Consider the following 21,021-nt stretch of genomic DNA (forward strand, 5'->3'; position numbering starts at 1 on the left):
TACTCTGGGCTCTGGGAAATTGTGAGAGTTTTTTCACTAGGAAGTCAATTATTTTTCTTTATCTTTCATTTTTAGTGGAGCCAATGGGGGAATTGCAGCCATGGGAAAAGCAGAATATATACAGCACATAAAACATGATTAAAATATTTAAGAAAAAACACAATTTAACACTAAAAATGACATTTAGTTGTAGCCCTACTGTACTTGCTTTTTATTAGCTAACACACAGCAAACTTAATCTTTGCAGTAAACAAACAAACAAAAAGATATTTCCTGTCAGGCCAATTGATTTTTAGCCTCCAAACAAGCTTCATTCAGCTCCAGGTTTATCAGCACAACAACCTATAAGGAGACCTTCAGCTATAGCAACCAGTACAATGGGTGCGACACATTGAGACAAGAGGATGATATATTGTGGGGGTCTCTCTTGAGTGTAGAAGAGACGGTACAGATGACCACAGATTGTTGAATAGATGTTACCATGGCTGCATTGCAGCTATTCCAGTCACACACACTTAACACAACATGTAAATAGTTGCACTTAACACACACGCCCATATCACATATTGTATTTTTGTGCCACTTGAAGGGAAAATTGTATTTCCTTATTTTGTGTGGAGAGGTGCTTTTCACACAAACAGCCATTGATTGAAACATGTAAATACCTGTTGTGTGGATAGTTTACTTTTCTGCAAAGCAGATTTGGCATCAGCTGTACAGTGTGTTTAGTGCCAGTTGGCTAATGGTTAAAATTGGTGAACATTACATTTGCCTAGCATCATTATGTTAATATTGTTAGTATTATTAGCATGGTAAGTTAGCTCAAAACCCACTGTGCCTAAGTAGAGGCGCACAGAGCGCCTAGCATGACCCTTGACTCCTATTTTGTTTGAAATGAAGCTCAGCTTAAAACCCACTGATCTGTTGATACACTCAGTTGAACATTTGTGCTCCATCATACATTAATTCCTATTATATAGCTCATACGTGATGCCAGATTGTTATTTGGACTGTTCTGAACATTTCCGAATGGCACATTTAGTAGCAGTTTGTGCTATCTGAAATGTACTAATGGTACAGCTTTGAATTGCTACCACAGAGGATGTTATGTTTGCCAATTACAATAATAATCACAAACTGAAGTGCTGGTCTCAAAACAAAGAGGTTGTGATAAATTATTTAAAAGCCTGGAATTAAAACTCGAACACTAGACTTTCTGATTTATATTTAACTCTTGGAATACTAAAATAGTGAATATGTGGCGTGTGGAAACTGAGGAGCTCGTCATTTTGTTGTAATGTGGTGCACAATGAAAACTTTGACATCCACTTCTATAACTATAGATGGGTAATAAAAGTAATATGAGTCGTTGACACTTGGCCATTTTGTTGTTTTGCAGATAGCAGAAGCGGCTAAGACTTCCTCTCAGACTGATGACCTGTACCTGGATGATGCAGGCTCAGGAGGTTACTACCCTGAAGATGATGATGACTTCAACTCAGGGTCTGGCTCAGGTAAGACATATGAACACACACATACGCTCACAGACTTAATAGAAGAGACACACGCAGACTTGCAAGCTCAGCAGGCAATTATGCATCTACATTCATTTTCAAGTCTATTGCAGGTACGTTTTATGAACGCTAAATCTTTCTTTTTCATCAGCAGACTAAAGTTGTGCCATCATTACCTCCCTCATCCTTATATCCCTCTCCTTTCACTTCCTTTCTTTGACTGCCTCTCCTTTTCTTGCTCAATTTGAATTGAGATTGCCTTGTCACCCGGACTGCCATGGGCAAGTCTGCAAATTTTACATGTCTTTTTTTTTATTAGCTCCTTTCTTCAACTTGCTTTAAGCACCTTTACAACACCCACTCCTTGGCGACAAGTAACTCTTTTCCAAGAGAGTTGTCTAACTGTAGCAAGGGAAGGTCATACTAGGTAAAAAGAGACCGGACAGTGATCAATAGCCCTTCTAATACTGTATATACCAGCTATTACTCTGCCACTGTGGCTTCTATAGAGGATTCAGACTGTAAATAAAACATAAAAAATTGAATCCACACTGTGTGATGTAGCATGAGACAAAGGTTAGGACTATGGACAAGAATTATAAATAATATGTATCCTCAATATCAGTTTAAAAATACCAATAACACACATACCCCTGTTATGCCACTTGCCCATAGATCATTCTCATCATCAGTTAAACAGCTTTTTTATATGCCGTGAAGAACATTTTGTGCACTGCTCTTTAATTGAGAGACATAACTCACCTGTCACTCTCTTTCTGCTAGGTGGAGGTGAAGATGTGGTGGAGGAAACGGTGACTGTCAGTACGGTTTATATTGAACCCAAAGCAGCACAACCCACCCAGGACTCTACCAAAGATTTCACCCCCAGGGTGGACACAGCCACGGTCAAAGATAAGGCCAGGGACAGCGTACCCAGGAAACCATTCAGAACAGAGGTAAGATTGGACACTAGATAAGAGTCTAAAAACCACCTGCTCTGTCCTTTTATTAAGCAGGTATATCTTGGCATTGCAACACAATGTCGTCTATAATCACGTTGTAACTATCAGAGAGTGAGAGCACCACAGTATGTCTTTATCCGACCCAGTACGTCATCAAATCCCCTGTAATACCAGAAGCCAAGGGGTTGCTTTCAGGATAAAGATCAAGTACTCACGTCAGTTCTCTATGTTTTTGCTCCATTGCAAATTATGGAGGATTACCTCTCTCTCACACAATCACACATTTAGGAATCGTCCTAAATCTCACTTGTGCTGCACTCTTACTGTACTGGATGCTACATCTGTTTGGGATTAGTTGTCAAGGTCTCGAACCCCTAAGCCAAGCCTACCTGGCCGTGTTCCATGTGTTTTCCTCTCACCTCTGTCACTACTCCATTGGCCAAATGCACTGGCTCTGTTTCATTTTGATCCTGAGCAGCCTTTTCTGTTGTGTTATTGGAAAGGGCATGGGATGCACGGGCCCAGATACATTCCAGAAACTTTGCTTCCTTTCTTAGACTCCCAGGATAAACTCGGGGCCATTGGCTGTGTTTCCATTGCCTACTTTACCAGGTCCCTGCACTGATCTCTTTGGGCAATCTGGATTTGTTCCATTTTCTTTGCTGGCCAGCCCCTATAGGTTTCACTGGCCAGGTTCCATTTTGGTCCCTAGTCCTCTTCTTACTAAATCCTCTTGCTAAGTGGGCTAGTGAAATACCCCCTTTCCCCCTCAAAATAATACAAACATTTAGGGAAATACACTTGTTCACTACCTTGCCAAGAGTTGGATGAGGAGATTCACACACTGCTATCTGAATATTGAATGTAAAGCTACAGCCAGAACATGGTTAGCTTAGCTTAGCTCAACATAAAGAAAGATTTTGTTTCATTATGACAAGCTAGTTTCCCCCTGTCCAGTCTCTATGCTACATTAAGATAAGTAGTGGCTGTAATTTTATACGAGTGCAGCAAGAATTGCCTATGTTTCAAGCAGTTTCTTTAACATTAATAGTCATGACTGTAATTCCTGGCAGGAATTAAGGGATTAAGCAAAAGACCCAAAAAAAACTCAAGTCACACAGACAGTATTCAAATAACAGAATGTGAAGGTCTGTCGGCAATAAAGCCTTAATCATTCTTCTTCCCCTTCTGTCTTCCACCTCCTGTCTTTCTTCCTCTATCGCAGGCACCAGTGCCAGTTACAGAGGACATGCAGAGGAACTTTATGACTAGTACAACAAGTGCTCCTGGCTCTCCACAGGAAGCCATTGAGGTCCGCACTGAAAACCTCTTCCAGAGAACAGAAGTGCTAGCAGGTACGTATGCATCACAATAAACCTGACCCACGTCAACGCATAAACATACATGTACTTCTTAAATTTGTCTCCAATTTGCGTTCCAAGTGTTTGTTTGGGTTTTATTTTTAAGCTAAAAGATATGCATTCTAATACAAAATCTCTGCAATAGACTCTTTGTGAAGGTGATATTGTTCAGTGTTTGCTAAATGTTTCATTTTGGAGAGTGTAGTTTGTGCTGCTGTTGGTCTACATCACATTATACAGAGGGAACAATAAGCCAATTACATTATGTCTTCGATGGATTTCTTGGGCTTCAGTGTTTCTCAAATTCGTATACAGCTTGTCAGCATATTTCTGGTAGATCACTAAGTCCTGAAGATGTAGGTAATATTTTCCCAGAAGTCTTCACCTTAGTCCATTTCCTCAAAATGATTATTTTTAGTAAACTGCGTCTGCATCCCTCTGTGGGACATTGTAGAGTTCACAGCATTGTGGTTCTTTTTAAGTGTGTGTTGCTTCCTTTGAAAAATAGGAAAGTGAAAAAGAAATTATCTGACTCAAAAATCACAGTTCTCTCTGATGCTGTCCCTCTTTGCCTGCTTGTCTGAGACAAACACTGATTGGCATCACACTTTTACTTTGTTGTGATATCCATTTTGTGTTGGCAATATGCAGAAACATTATCAACAAGGACAAACCAGGACAGACTCACCTCACATCTCTCTCTCTCTCTCTCTCTCTCTCTCTCTCTCTCTCTCTCTCTCTTCTATTGATATCATTTAATCTTTTGCATAATATTCTTGAATTGCGATAGAAGAATATGATTGCTAGTATAAAGTAGGAAATATATGTACACCTTCACCATTCTTTCCCTTCACTATCTCCTTCTTGAATATAATCATTACTCTTCATTTCTCTTATAACGTCTATAAAAATAATTCGCCATGATCTTATTTTCATTTATTCATTTTGCATTGCATTATTGCTTCCTGGAGCTCAGCTGTTGCATGTGTGCCAGGATCTTTGGGGGTAGTCAAACCTAAAGTGGAGCAGAGGGCAGGCTGAGGCATCAGGAGAGACCCTGAGCAGAAATGAGAAGCTATAAACAAATTGTACAGACATAACTGGGAGCGAGAGTGAAAGCAGCCTGTGTCGCGGGTTAGGAGCATTAGTGAGGAGAGTCCAGTCATAGCGTTGTCTCGAGGCATAGAGACTAGAAAATGTTTAAGACTGTGTTGCAAACTTCAATGTGGAATGTGAAAGACACTCAATGGCGTTGAGGTGGCATTATGGGACGTGTAGGAGACCGCTTCTTCAGAGCTTGACCCATATTAAAGAGCAAAAGTTGGCCACTATGATTGTGACCATAGTTTTTATTAATATGACTTTCTCTGAGTGTTGCAGTGTTTTGTAAAACAGGAAGTACTCTTATGTTTAACAAAATATTTGAACGCATCTTCTCAAACACAACAATATTTTATCTTACGATGAGTGTTAATGGCCAGTTGAGGAACAAGAAACCAAACTCATGCTGGACTGGTTGGTTGTTTGTCTCCAATAGATTTATTTGACTGTTGAGCAATGGAGTCAACAATGCCATCAGTTTGTTTCTCTTAAGCCCCAGTCACTGACTGGAATACAGACCCTGTTGAATGAACTACACTTGGATTAACACAGCTCTGTGTACCGATCAAGGACTGGAGAGTTAACATCCTCTTAATGGAACACTACCTTTTAAACTCACCAACACTCACTAAGAGGTGAAATAAACCGCAGAGAATGATTTACTCAGCATCTCCTGAAACACTCATTTTCCCAATGCTGTGACCTCAACTGGCTGCATTGGTTTGAACATTGAGCCTCGAAGGTTGCAGGATGGTTTCACCACATTAACCTCAATTTGGATAATTTGCTGTGGCATTTCCTTGACGTTTGTTGCGGCATAGCAGAAAACGTTGCTAAAATTAATTGTGTAAGTAATGATACGACATACTGTAAGACATAAAAAAAGACTACGTTGCCTTTTGAGCATTGATAGTTACCTCCCCTGTGTCTGTCTCTCTCAGCTGTTATTGCAGGTGGCGTGATCGGCTTTCTGTTTGCCATCTTCCTCATCCTCCTCCTGGTCTACCGCATGAGGAAGAAGGATGAGGGCAGCTATGACCTGGGAGAGAGGAAACCCTCTAGCGCAGCCTATCAGAAAGCCCCAACCAAGGAGTTTTATGCATAAAACCCCACCGTCTTGTCACCAGATCGACGAATCTCAAGCAAACCTGTTCAAACACAACAAGAAACAACATGTTTTCAAGTTAATTAAGGAAAAAAATAGCATAAAGAAAAGCTTTTGCATAGAATGTTGTAATTGAGACCTTTTCTTTCTTTCTTTTTTAAAAAAAAATGAAAACCGAGCATTTCTCATTTAATGTCAAATCTCAGTGTATTATTTTGTGTATCTTTTGAAAAGGTTGGGGGGAAAAAATAAACAACATCTGTAAAGGCGAGGAAACTGATCGCATCTGTCTTCTGTTAAAGGAGCTGTTTTTAGTCGCTGACTACTTTTAACTGTAGCAGTATGTTATTTGTAAAGAGAAAAAAAAAACAATTTTAAAGTGGAAATAATTGAATATAATTATTCTGTATCAATCCTACTTTCATTTTTCTTTTTATTTTGTCCTAGCATGTCTGATGTTGATCTCTAAAGGTGTATTACATTAATTTATCTTTTCTCTGATGTTAAAAAATGCCTTTGTAGTTTTAAAGAAGCTCTTTGGTCATATTAACGCTGTTAACGGTCAATGTAAATGTTCTCCTTTCAGGTTACAATGTTTATTATTTGCTCTCACATCTGTTTTTTTTTTTTTTTTTTTTTTTTTTTTAGGCAAATGTGAGTATTTCATTATGTCTTGTTTGTTTGTTCTCAGTGTAGCCTTTATTTTATTTTTTTTTTATTTTTGACAGCAGTTTATTTTCATACCAGAAACTGGTCTTTGAAAGATAAAAATACAGTAAGAGTGTCAGGGCTAGGGAAAAATCACACATCTCACTTCTGTTTTATGTCCCGCTGAACTTTTCTATTCCCTGTAAATGGATTCTCTTTCACGCTGCACATTCACTGCTTTTGCTTCCCACTGCGCTGCTGTCATGCAGCGTGGCATGTATGCAGAGTTTTGGGGTGAAGTTTTTTTTCTTCGTGGACCCACCTCCATCCCCAGCGTGTCCCTTAAAAGTTCAGTGTCTGCACAAACAAACCAGGCCAGGGCTGAATCCCTACATGCAGAGCACATTGCTCTGCGGCAAACACCAGAACCTCCTTCGAGAAACCTACTTTCTCAGAGGGATTGATAAATATGGCTGCATAGAGAAAGGAAGGTCAAGTTCTGAACATCTTAATAACTTTTAACACTCATGTTGAGGCTTGGTTGTGTTTTTTAGTGGTCAGTGCAGACATTTCAAAAGACCTTGTGTTCAAAGATGCGGTTGTTTACAGCCTACTCAAGGTAGACGAGGTCAAACCGACTTAAACAGCTGCTGCTAAATAGCCATGTAGCTTCATCAAATGGTAAATATCGCAGCGCAAGGACAAGTGTTACTGTCTTCTCTTTATAATGTCTACATGTACCTGCTCTGAAGATATGCATGTTTTGACTGGCAGGTTTGTGAAGTTGCCTATTTCAGCTGTACAGTAATGTGAAGTAGAAACAGTAGGTGCTGTCACATCATCTGAACTTGCAACACCACCCACATGCAGCTGTTCAACCCCGTACCTCTCCATCCTCCCTGCGCTCTCTCTCTCCTTCGTTTCGTCTCTCCGACATCATTTGCTCATCCGCTTTCATCCCACCTTTCTCCCATTAAATTTTTTATTTTTGTCATAGAACCTAAGGTACTGAACTATATTGCAAAACCCAAAGACTCACAGTATTTCTACTCCCACCACCTTCTCCCCCTCCCTCTTCATGGCTACATCATGTTGTTTTACTCATTCACTTTTTTTTTTCTTCTGTTAGAGACCTGACCTCTGAGTCCAATTGCTTATTAGTATATGAAAAGATATATAAATATATATAAATGTATATTCACAAATGTTTTAAACCTTCAAAGTGCCTACAATTTGGAAATGTACTTGCTCAAGGTGAGCATGTAGCAGGTGTGTACACAAAGGAGGGGTGTAGACGACTTGACTGACATTCTGTGAGCATGGATGACTGTAACGGTAACTTTTTTTTAGTCTTACAAAAGCTGACAGTATTGTACCTATAAGTTGAAACAACACTACTGAATAAACATTGTGGCCTAATACCCAACAGCTTGTGCCATCTTGTTTCAAAATTGTAGTTTTCGTTCTTCTCAGGATATCATAGTAAATCAGTATTGAATAACGCAGTGTGACTCCGGTTATAAGCATCTCCGATCAGGTGTTTTTACAGTTACATATTGATGGAAAACCCCGAGTGTGATTTCAGGGATCCAAGTGAAAGTCTGTCAGTAACAGATTATACAATGGATTAAGTTATTTAGCGAGCAGACCTGCCAAACATTTGCCTCTTGCCGCTTCCTGTCTCGGATAATGATTAATTGAATATCTCTGTATTTTGGCCACACAAAATACAGAGATATAATCTGTATTCTCTCCAGATAAACTGATGAACCGATTACTCAGTAGTAAAACTGATGAACTGTACTTGAAGTTATTCAAAGCACATTTCTGTGATTAGTAAATAGCATACATCTTTATTCATTGTCTGTTAATCTGTGCTGGTAGGCAGCGTTCCAGTCTGTATGTTGGGTAACATGAAGCTAAGATAAACGTGTTCTGGCTCAATCTTATTTTTACTTTTCTGTTTCTCTTAAATCAGCTAATTAAGATTTAGCTGCTTGTAGCCATCTGTTTCCAGGATATATGCTACAAAGCTTATGGTTTTGATCAACCTCCAGTGAGAGAGCATTTTCCTAAAATGTAAACTATGTCTTTAAAATGTACTGGAAAATACAGCTTCATGTACCTTTGCGCAAACTCTTCTACTGGGATCTGTTTTGTATAAAAAGTCGAGAGCGGATGTCTTTACGGCTCATTAGCTACTTAAAAAAAAAAACAAAGTGCTCATTTAGCTAAGGATTAAAAGTTATGTCTTTCTTTCTATGGTTACCTTTCGGCCTAAAATGCCTCACAGCAAAGGTGCCCCCCAAAAAAAAGTGTATTTCTGTATCTATAAATAGAAGAGAGAGCATTTCAAATGTAGGGCTGCCTTCGACGCTCTGCAGCACATGTGCTCTCTTAACATTACTTTAAAGTCTAAGGGGATTATCACTGTGCAGATGAGTAATCTCAATGTGCTATATCATTTCAATGCTCTAATCTCACCCGTTACAGAGGGAGATTAGAGTAACGGTGTGGATTAATCTCGCACAGCATAGCACATCTTGAGTGGTGCAAGGAAGAGGAATGAGAAACCAGTGAGGCTCTAACAAAACTCTCAGGGGGTGGATTTATTCTCATTAACCAGTTTACAGATAATTAAATCATAGTACCACATTTTGCCGTATGCACAAAAAAAGTAAATGTAACTCTGGAAAAGCTGCTTTCTCTGAAAAGTGTTGTTGGCGAGCTGCAGTCACCAATAAAACGTTCAGTACGATTTTTTCTGTCTCGTCTGTTGGAAACTGTTGGAAAGAAGATGAATAAACTTATTTGCCAAAATACAATATACCTAGAAATGTATTGAGAGTGTAGCTTTTTTCTGGTTTTAGACATGAATCCACACAGTCAGGATTTGACCTGCTGCTTCATCAGTACGGGGTTATTTATATTCAAAAGAGCCCCGACAAAACCTGCATGTGTGCACAAACCCCCTAGTTATGCTCCCTTTGAAGATAAGAAAGGACAGAGGGAATGTGAACATGCATGCATGCACATGTGTGTTAGCATGTCAAACCGGCTGTGTGCATGTGCATCCATGTTGTCTCTTCTCGTGACCAACCTGAGGGGAAAGGAATCACTGGGGACAGGATAAAGCTGCATCTTCTTGATATGTTGTTTTAAGTGACTACTCGTCTTTCTGCTCTTTTCTAAGGAATCGGGTCAGTATGTTCTAATATGGTATGTGATATTTGCCCAGAGGCAGTTTGTACAAGACATCCCAATAGGATAGGATCTATTTAGTGGGTGGTGAAGCACAGAGCCAATGAGGAAAGCCATTTACTGTATACCGAAGCTGTTCAGTAACAAACATTTCCCAATCTGTGTGCTCCTCTCTGTCTGTGCAGCTACATGTGTTTGCCCTTCAGTCTCCTGTTTGTGTCAGAGTTCAACCAGGGTTTATACAGCTTGTGTTTTGTTTAGGTTAATGTAAGGGGTCAGGATGTGCGTACGTCAGAAGAGAGAGCATGCATGTGAACCACACTTCGTCAAAGATGGCTGGGTGGCTTTTCTTCCTTTCTTTCCCGTTTTCTGTCTTCTTTTTTTTTTTCCATCTCTCTCCCTTTGTAGCTGCAGAGCTAATTCAATAAAGCTGTTGGCCCTCAACTGGTAGTCAGCACCAAACCATGCAGAAACATCAAGGAAATGGCGTCCAAGGTAAACAGGCTGTCAGGCCTCATAGCTGTCAGCTCATGGCTGGAGACTAAGTCCAGCCCTGACTAGGGTGGACACGCAATACCTCACTGCCCCAGCAGGCACAACAGGGACCTGCATTAAGCTATAGCACCAGTCCAAGACCAAGTCTGACAAATAAAACGGTGACAATTATAGTAGATGGAGCTCAAGTCGTAGTCCAAGACAACCGCAAGTCTATATTCCTGCCTGGCGTTTGTCGTAGTCGTCGTTGCCACAAGCCTCAGCCTCATTTTACTGAACCAGCTGTAGCCACTGATGCATGCATGGAGCTTTACAGCTTGAAATAAAACAAAACCTGCTCCGACAACAATTTAACACTGTAGGACCAAGTTAATGAGTAACAAAAAAGAAAAAAATGCTAACTGTGTCTTTTTTGTCTCACTGTCAAGAGGAAACGTGATAACCCAAAATGCAACATGCCTTAAATTCCATGATTACTTCTTTGGGAGAAAATGAGAAAATATAATAAGTGCAAAATTAATTTCAAGCAAAATCCTGTGCAGGAGAGAAACTTCTAGGCGTTAAAACAAAGATAAGATAAGAATTCTTTATTGTCATGATGACATGTCTCTTAAAACAGTGCTTGATCAGTGTTTCCTCTCCGTTCCAAAAGGCAAAACAGTCTAAGGGCTGGTGAAATTCACCCCCGTGTGGGAGGGAGCTCTGCTGAGTACTTGTTAGGATCAGAGGTTTTAGTGCTCAAAGACGCTTAAGGAGGTAAACCATGTCTGAACGTTGTGAAGAAAGTGCTTAAGTGCATTGAATTCCTACCAGTTTTGTTTGGGCCTAAGCTCCATCTCCTTTATTATTGTTCCACTTTTTAAAACCTAATTTATAAAAAAAAAAAAAAAGTGGGTCTTGTGTAATTTGGGTCTTGAGGTTTTAAAGCTTAATGATGCTTTTTACATTAGGCAGCCAAGCATGAACTAATTATGCAACAATTTTGCTTAGTTTGGATGATTCACAGGAGAATTTGAACAATTTAAATTCCTTAGTTGAAAGTACAAACAGAGCTGGTCCAGTACAACATTTCTGGTATGAAAGAGGGTTTAATGACTATTACCAACACATTCTGTTTATGAGAAGAGAGGTTTTCCAGCAGTTTGTTCGCAAAACAACAACTCACAGGTTGTAGTGAGTCAAGAGATGTTTGGAACATGATTCTTACTTTATGAAAACTGTATTTACAGCGTGGTGTTTAATTCTATAACAGTTCCATCATTATTTAGGGCAGAAAACTAATAGCAGATTTATTTCTACTAAAACAGACACTCTTATTTCCAAAGGACAGAATTCAGTTTCATCCACTTGGTTCATGCTATGTATTGCATACGGGCTGGGCGAGGGCAGAAGGAAAAAGGACGATAGTCCATGTATCTTCTTCTTATCTAGTATTTTTATATTTATATGATTACAACTGATCTCACTCACATCACACTCAATTCGATTTCAGTGCAGCGATTGATTTTAACAACCTGATATTTTAGATATTCTGTTGACTCACAGTCAAACACCTTTCCTATATGGATATTGAAATTATTATAAATCCTTTATCAAGATAACCTTTACAGTTTCACATCTTATGAGCACACAAAGCCTATTGTGAGTATGTGCTGTAATAGCGTGTTTCACCCCAAAGGATGACCACTCCCTAACAAACTATGTTCTACTCGGTTATTCAAACAAAGCTCGAGTATCAGTTTCAACTATTTTCTTACAGATTTCGAGCCAAAAAAATCTAAACATTCTGCTCCAAAAGCTCCAGCTGTCCCAGTTTTTCTGACATGACTTAAGAGCTGTTGGCCTGAGTCCGTCAGGCTACAGTGTTGAATGTTGGAAAAGCTCCCAATAAACACGCAGCCCTCGTCCCATTTTTCACAAATTTGCAGAGCATACAAATGAAGACATATTGAATCACTAATCATCTCAATTTTAAATTAGGCGATCTTTGTTTCTTCACGAGAACGTTGCAAATCAGCAGGGAGTTTGCAGTGGTGCAGCTCGCTGCAGAGCTAACATGCTCTACATGTATGAGCTGGATGCAGATGTTTAGCAGGCATAATTGTTTATTGTGTACACCATATTACTGTGGTTTGGCATGTTCAATAAAAAACAAAGTTCTCTCAGAAACCACCAGAAACATAATGTGATCACAACAAGACTGTCGAATTGCAGCTGGGACGATGCACAGAAAAGGCTCCGATAACCTTCCACACACACGACAAACTCAATTTAGAGAAACAACAAGCTGCTCACTTTGCCACTTAATCACCGAGTTTCTTGATTAAACGCTGGCTGATAATGAATGCCAATGCACCACCTTCCTTCCTCTTGATAGGATTTGGAAATCATTTCGTTCCCTCAGCACCGTCGCACAAACATTTCTCATCACTAGACTTCTCATCTTCCACAGCTATATCCTGCTACATGATATTACCATCATTTCATTTAAATGCAGCGTGCTCATTGGAGGTCCTCTGAGGGAAAATGGAAGTTTTGTTTTTGATTAGAGTCCCTGTGATGGGAACGTTTATAACCATTATATACTAATTAGATTTGAAGCTACAGGGAGGGAAAGTCATATGGATTTGTGCTCAGAGTACATGGGAATGCTCTCTGTTCTGGGACTGGAATACACAGTCGTGATGGTTTGAATTATGGTTTCCAGTAGTTTTAGGGCATGTAAGATAGACTCTATCTACACGTATCCACTGTTGTAGTCAAATACATGGATGTAAAGCAGGGTTTCCACCTTTCTAGTAAAGGAGAAAGGATGCATCTTTTATATATTTACACATATACATCCAGTCAGAAGTTCAGTCAGGTTACAAGTTGTGTTTTTTTCAATTGTTTGATTAAGTATTCATCACCGAAAAGAGGATACTCCTCAGTTGCTGAACTCTGGAAGACCCGTTCTAAAGACCTCGCTGTGCATTACTGCCTTTGTTCTCCAAATCACTGCAGTGTTTTATGATGAAAGACTTATATCTCCAAATAAATCATCTTTCCAGGACGTTAAAACCAGGCAGCAAAGAAGGGGGATGTGTCTTTGAAGTCAAATCTGTGTGGAGTAAACCGGATGATGCTGCAGTGCAGCAGTCAGACTAAATATTTGTTAATGCTCAACTTCTTCATTTTTAGTGAAACTGTCATATTGACAGCACTTTGTAGCAGCTGGAGTCCAAAGACGCTCGCTCACATCGATTAGCTGGAGATGAATGCGATGGACATGCTGATGTTTGTCTGACACCGCAAGCAACCTCAGTATTTCTTGGTGAACACACAATGAACAGATCATTAGCAGTCATGTGGGAGCGGTGACTGTTAATGATCTGTCCAGACCACCCCGCTGCTGAAAGGCTGCAAAGCACCAGCATCTCATGAACCTCTTGCAAAGCTCTTCCGTGTCTCATCTTTGGAGTGGTGTCATGCAATGCTGCGGCAAACTTTGCACAGATTGCTCCTTAATAGGAGCAACTCGAACGCATTTCATCAATAATATAATGGATGTTGAGGGATGCCAGGTTTACTGTACGTCTGATAAGTAGCGCTAACAGTTAGCTGTTGAATTGTACACCCAAAATGCTAAAGCTGTGACAGCCGGTGAACATCAGGTACTAATGCAAAAATGGGCTCCTGGCAATTCAGCTATATCATTTTCTCTCTCTCGCTCTGTCACTACTCCCATCATGGCTGATTGCATTTTCATCATTGGTGACAGACAGAGCCTCTGTCTGCAAATGAAACTGCTTTTTATTTTTTTTTATTTTTTAAATCTCACTCTGCCTGACAGTTTTCCACGCCCGCATGTCCAATCAGAGCAAAATGCCACTCCCCCCTTTACTTTGATTCACTATGTGTCGACTGAAGTTTGTGTTTTCAGGAAGCTGCAGCGTGTGCAGCTGTCAACCTGCTAATGATCAGCTGTGCCGCTCTTCAGAGCTCTGCTGTACATTTCATCATGACATAGAAAGGACTTGTTTTCAAGGCATGTCTGAAAGCAGTGATTAAACGTATCAGCAGCACCAAACATGCAATTTCTATATACTCGTGTTTGCAAATTCAAAATAGGTGATTAGTAATTGACGGCGGTGTGAGAATGGTGGAGCACTTTGCGTTTGAATATCTCAGCACCTCTGCGGTTTTTATTCCTCAGCCTGACTCTTTGGGAACGTTTTCATGTGACAGCTGATAAGTTCGGTGACACACCACAGTGCCACGTTCGGCTTCAAACGCCCGAGCATTCGCCTCTGTTTCTATTCTGATTCTTCACTCAAGCCTGTGTGCACCTTTTCATCCGTCTGTGACTCAACCATTCAGACAACACCGCTGATTGAGCTTCAGCAACAACAAAAGGGAAAGACACTGGCTGTTTGACTCAACAGACGCGGCTTTCTGTTGTCTGCTTGGCTGATCTTTCTCTCTCTGTCCCTTTGTCTCGTCTCTGCTCTTCCTCCCTTTCACTCGCCTCCCTACCTGCTGTTTTTTAATGGCTGAGCGGAGGCAGGGGCGAAAGAGAGAGTGAGTGAGACAGACGGTGAAGAAAAGAAGGATAAGGGGGGTGAGGATGGAGGGGAGAGGAGAGAGGGAGGGCTCTAGGCAAGGCTTTAATGAAGACCCTTTGAAGTTTGCTGTGATTGAGCAGCACCCGTGTCCTCTTCAAAAGGGCCCAACATCTCTCTGAAGACATGTCGTCATTCCTTCTCCCTTCACATTTTCCATCTCTCTCTCTCTGATTTCTCTCCCTTTGTTTCTGTCAGTTCCACGTGAGATCTTTACTTCCTCTTTCTCCTACGACTGGCTCCTTTCACCACCGCTCTGCTCTCCTCCCCTCTCACCAGCCCCACTCCTGTCCTCTGTGATCAGGACATGGATCATGTCTCGAGTTAACTAACCGTGGTGGTCCCGTCCTGTTAGCTTCGGGACTTTGAGGCTCGTGACTTCAAGACTGGATGAGATGTATTTGAAGAAGGAATGCGTGCGTGTTTTGCCTCGGTTGCCTGGGTACATCAGTCCATATGTATCAACGGCATACATTCAGAAAAACACATGCCTGCCACTGGCATTCAGAAAGAGATAGCGATTCCCCTCCCATCATCCCCTGGCACTGATACTACTCTGTTATCTCAACAAAGTGGCTCCGTGGGCGATTTTGCAGCTGTCCACCCATCAATCCAGCCCCCCTACACTCTTTCTCATCCTCATCTTCTTCCTTCTCCTTTGCAGTGACCCTACAATAACCCTTTCTCAAGCTAATTGATCTGTACTTCACTGTTATGGAACGTCTGCCTGAAGCAATCTTTCGCCCATGTTATGAAACAAATATATACTGTGCTGCACATGGTTTGCACTTGAACTGCGGGGAAGTGAAGTTCAGATGTCAATACTTTTTAAGTGTGAGGTAAACTATTAATATATCGTAGAAACCATCTAATGGACCATACTAACACTCTGGCAAGCTTTAGCCCACTTACTACATGTACTACTGTACTTTCCATTGCTTGGGTTTGGTCCTTTAGTTATAATTAAGGAAACTCTTAATGCCTCCACAAGTAATTATATTGTAGACAACGGTATGCTTGTGAGTTTGTGGCAACAGTTTATGCAGGGCTTACAGTGAATTCCGGAGCTGGGATCTGGCAAATCTGTAGTTCAAGAGGTGTGTTGTGTTGAGTACATAGTGTACATACTCTGCTCCAGCTAGATATTTGATTTCTGACATATCTGCCATCTCCAGACTAACCAATAATGATAATGATCACTTCCACAATCCTTTAAATGACTTAAAGGCATCCTGTGGAAATAGAGGCACCATGGAGTAATCTATGTGTGTTTGCATGAGTGGGGCCCCACTTTGTTTCCATAGGTCGTCCATCTATAAGAAAAATGCAGGGTACTTTTAAACTCGGGGTTTATACCTGCCTTCTTTCTTAATATACAGTAATGCAGTCATGTGCTGTTGTGTGTTTGGAGGCTGGAATGCGTGAGTTTAACTCTGGGTCACGGAGGCCGGGGACAGTAAGTCAGCCACTGGCGAGCTTAGTCTGTGTGATTACAGCCCCCTTCTCATCCAGGCCCTGTTTTTGCAGCATGGCCAGCGAGAGATTAATGGGGTTGAAAGAAAACATTAGCGCAGTGCTTCGGTTCACGCTCACCTCTCTGCTTCTGCCAACTTGAGCGTGCCGCCCTCAGCCTTTTTCACCGCTCTCTCACTGTAGCTCCCGTTTACAGCAGAGTTCAGAAACCCTGGATTTAGCCTCTACTGTGAATTAAAGGACATCCTAATCACACGTGTTGCAGGTCGTGCTACTTAATATGAAGCATGTTATCAAACTTTTGCAGCTAAAAGTCAAATAAAACCAGTGAAAATGTTTTTCTCAGTAACAACACAATATTCAAGAAAACTTTCTACTTGGGATTCTCTTGTATTAAAACTGACAACTGTGATGTGGTAATAATTATTGTATCACACCAGAAATAACCTGACTTATAAAAACACTGCACAAGGAGAATATTATCTTCTAAGGTCCTTTTGCTATTCCCTCTCTTCAGCTGCTCACCGAGGCAGTTGTCTGAGGTTTGGAGTCCCATCATGCAGCCTCATGCCTGGAGAACAGCTTTGATTGCTAACACATAAATGATTCACTGAGTCATATTTTTAGGCTGGAGCCATTTTGAATGATGTATTTATCAAGTGAGCTGTTCTGTATGTGTCCATATTCGAGTTGGCATAAATATGTCGTGAGTTTTTTTAACTTTGGGTGCTTTAAATGCTTTAAAATATTTATTTTAAGGCTTTGACTTTGTGTATTTCTAACCATCTGAAGGCAGAGAACCTGGAAACCTGGGATATGGATGAAAGAAAATAATGTTGCATATTAAATATAGATGTTTTTTTTTATTGTAAACAATTTTTGTGTTTCTCTTTTAAAAATATAATTTGTTCACAATGTTAAAGGTTTTATGTTGCAATGAGAGGTTAATCATTTATATAAGAGGAAAGGTCAACAACCCTGTCCTGTCCAAACAGTAGCCACAGGTTATTAACATCAGTATCCTACAGTAACTTTCCCTGTTACAAATCCGGCCCCTGATGTAACCAGCTATCCAATTAACAGGCTGGTGGGCGACCTGTGTACTGTAAATGTACTAAAGAAGCTTTTATACATTACATTAAAAGATGCTCCCAAAGTCCAGGAGCTCCAGAAAGCTGCAGGAGCAAACCGTCAATCAAGCCTGTCAATCAAACGCCTACACACCAATCAAATCCGTCATTAAGCCCACTTACCGCTGCACCATAAATAAAAATCAGTAATAACACTGATGACACGCATTAGGAAAGTATCATATAAGCCACAAGAAGTCATTGCAAGTTTATTCTCAACTGAAAAATGTACTTTTTTCCCCTCTGACATTATGTTGATATGTCTTTACGCTAACTTGAAATTCAAGAATCCACCACAGACATAAAAAATAATGCCAATTTTAGTTCATCCTGCAGGTTGTAGAGCATCTTAAGATGTTCTTAGTTTTCTGTGAGTGAGAAGAAGGCACTCGGTGGTCAACATAATGCTGCTGATGCCTCGAGTTAGCGTGTCTCTGATCAATGCCTTTAAAGCTTAAGAAGGTTTTTGAGACGGGATTACACAATCATCTTATACCCTCAGGCTCGGTTTGGGAAACCTGCTTTAGAAACAAAGTGATACAGACAGGAAAGATGCACAAAAGCAAACCAAGTGGCACAAACACACACACACACACACACACACACACACACATACACATGCAGCACACACTCCCAGTTACTGCTGCTTTCCTGTTTTGACTTATTGCTTTTCACCTGAAAAACATCATGAAAAATAGATACGTCCACCTCTTAGGCGAGGCTGAGGATGCTGATGATCCACAGAGATGAAGAGAGTCTCCTCTGATTGGACCATATTACTCCTTTTTCTCTACAATTACTCTGACGAGCAGCGGTTGTTGTACACAATGACACATTTCATAAAGAAGAGGAATGGGAGTTGAATGTGCTGCTGGCTTCGTTATTGCTAGTTATTCAGATATGTCACCGAGCTCACAAGTACTTTAATGCAACTTTTCTGTGTTTTCAGGTACGGAGCGTTTCTCTCTCTCTCTCTCTCTTTTTTTATTATGGTTCCCAGTTCTCTGATTACCCAAAGCTGGTCGTAATGACTGACTGTAAATCACATTTGTAGTGTAGGAAAAGAGTGGGTGTTAGAATGTGAATCAGCTTTTATTCTTCTGCTTTTGTGAAAATATGACTTTTTTTCTTTCATTTCACAGGAAGATCAGATCATCTGATGCTCTGCCACCCTCCATTCCTCTCTCTCTCTCTCTCTCTTAGAATAAACGACTCTAATACTCATCATGTTAGGATGCCAAGTTGTTCAAAGATAGCCGATATGAAAACCTTTTACTAGCGATGTTATTGGCAAAACACTGTGCAGCATAGTTCAGGATATAAATCTGCCATAGATTGATAAGAAATGTAATAATGTAGTATTATTTATTTGTTCCCTTATATGATGTGATACCACGTTCATGTAATACAGAGCACTGACTGACTGGTTTATCGGGTGTCAGTGTCCCAAAAGGACACGTGCAATAATCTTTCTACTTTAAAGCTCGTCTAATCATTTTTGTTTTATTTTAACAACAGATTAAATGACTTTTATGTAAAACAGGTCGCTCACTGTGACAGGCTCGCAGACATTTATCTTTTTTTACCTCGTGGGTTTAGTTTTCAAAAGCTGGAGGCCAGCATGTGATCGTTTTTAGCAGCTTTGCGACATCATATTTGAGCTAAGAGACGAAGGCCACGATGGTTTCTGCCTTTTCCAGTGTGCGGAAAGTCTGTTATTGTAGGTTTGAATAAGAAACATGGTCGTTTTTCTGTCAGGACGATTAATATGCGTTTTCCAATGCTGTGACTAAGACTAAGAAATAATTTCATGCTGCTTTAGTGCTGAGGTCTCTTCACACAATGACTTTGCTGAGCTCCACCTTTTTTGTTTATGTCAGAATGTTACATGTCATGTCTGGGCACAGCGCTCACAGACTGATGTTTGTTTTAGGTCAGGAATTGCTAAAATGGTTATGTTTGGACCTGGACTCCACCCTGAGCTCCAGCACCAAATCACCCTCCGTCACCCCCTCCGCCCTCACACCCATCTAACTATACCCTTCTTAGAGAAAATTGCATTTCTTGCAAAGGCACTTACAGAAACCACTCCCTTGTAAAGTTCTAGCGGTTGCATGCGACTGCTTATAAAAACAGACAGCGGCCTATTAGCACCAAATTAGGCTTTTACACAGTGTTATGAAATGGGAGGCAGTTTCAGCGTGGCAAACTGAAGTTTAGAGATGGGTAAATGGTGGTTACACAACACTGTGGGGTTTTATGTTTCTTCTTTAAACAAGCAGCTAAGAGAGACCGGGAATCGAACCACTAGACGACTGCTCCACCAGTGTGTTTAGTGCTAATGCCAACATTTTAAACTGATGCTGTGAATATTAGTCTGAGTATATTGTTAGTTGACAGTTAGTTACAGTAGGTAAGGTAGTAGTGAGTAGCGCCAGACTACCTTAAGCATTTGAACAAACTCTCTGAGGCAGACAGCATTCACATATACAGTGCACACACACACAGATGAGGAGTGTGGTTCTATTGTTGCCAGACTGGGTAAACTGCTCAGGGAGGAGAAAGGCTTCTTTGTTTCTCCTCTAGACAAGGGATGTGGGCGCGCCATCACTTGAAACACTCCTTGTCTAGGCTGCACATCCAACACACCCTAATAAAGCTCTCCGGTTTTGTATTACACCCAATCAACATACCGTGAGGGTGTTCTTCAGACTCACTTGTGTGGAGCAAAGGATAGAGGATGAGTCTGGGTTTCTGTTTCTAGCTTAAAAGGCAGATTCCACTCCAATTAATCCTCTTTCATCCGCGTTTAGTATCAGCGCTTTGTGTATACGGAGTGAGATTACTATGTTAGGGAAAGCGCCGTAAGGTATATCAGGCAATACAACTCCTGCCAGCTATGTTATTGCTGCATTTACTTGAAGGGAAGTGTGGTAATGGTTTGCGGAGGGGAGGTGTCAGTCCCTTCACCAGTTTACGTGATCTATCGGCGTACTTTCACATAAAGTACAGCTGTGTTTTCACATCGGGTAATAGGGAAGACGTCAAGTGTGTAATTGAGAATCGCTGCTATTCATGAGTGTTTGCCAGGATAGGATACAGATTAATTCTGTACACTCACCCATACTCACTGATTTACAGAGACACACCGATTTTTGTGAACTCTGAGTATTTTTAATCACCGCTGTGCGGCAGGGAACGCAAGGGCAGCAGATTTGTGACGTCTTATGTCACACGGAGACGTGGTCTAACGAGGACAAATGTGATTGCGCTTTGAATCAAATGGAAACATACAAGACTAATGAAGTCTGACATCAGCAGAATCAAATCTGTGTGGTTATTTTTGTACTTCACAGGTAATCAAACTGGATGTCTTTAAAATTCCCTTTCCAAAATACACTTATCTACTTGCATCAATTTAACCTTTTCC

The 21,021-nt window shown here is 40.6% G+C and overlaps 1 protein-coding gene across 1 annotated transcript in view; it reads left to right on the forward strand.

The window, feature by feature from the left end:
- Positions 1-7,048, forward strand: part of sdc2 (syndecan 2) — a 34,621-nt gene extending 27,573 nt beyond the window's left edge. The window contains exons 2-5 of the mRNA XM_026349512.1: positions 1,400-1,514; positions 2,298-2,470; positions 3,702-3,831; positions 5,880-7,048. Of these exons, the coding sequence (XP_026205297.1) occupies positions 1,400-1,514; positions 2,298-2,470; positions 3,702-3,831; positions 5,880-6,043 (582 nt within the window). The 3' untranslated portion in view covers positions 6,044-7,048. The remainder of the gene's footprint in view (positions 1-1,399; positions 1,515-2,297; positions 2,471-3,701; positions 3,832-5,879) is intronic.
- Positions 7,049-21,021: the final 13,973 nt, after the last annotated feature.

This window comes from Anabas testudineus, chromosome 11 (genome assembly GCF_900324465.2).
Source record: "Anabas testudineus chromosome 11, fAnaTes1.2, whole genome shotgun sequence".
Lineage (NCBI taxonomy): Eukaryota > Metazoa > Chordata > Actinopteri > Anabantiformes > Anabantidae > Anabas > Anabas testudineus.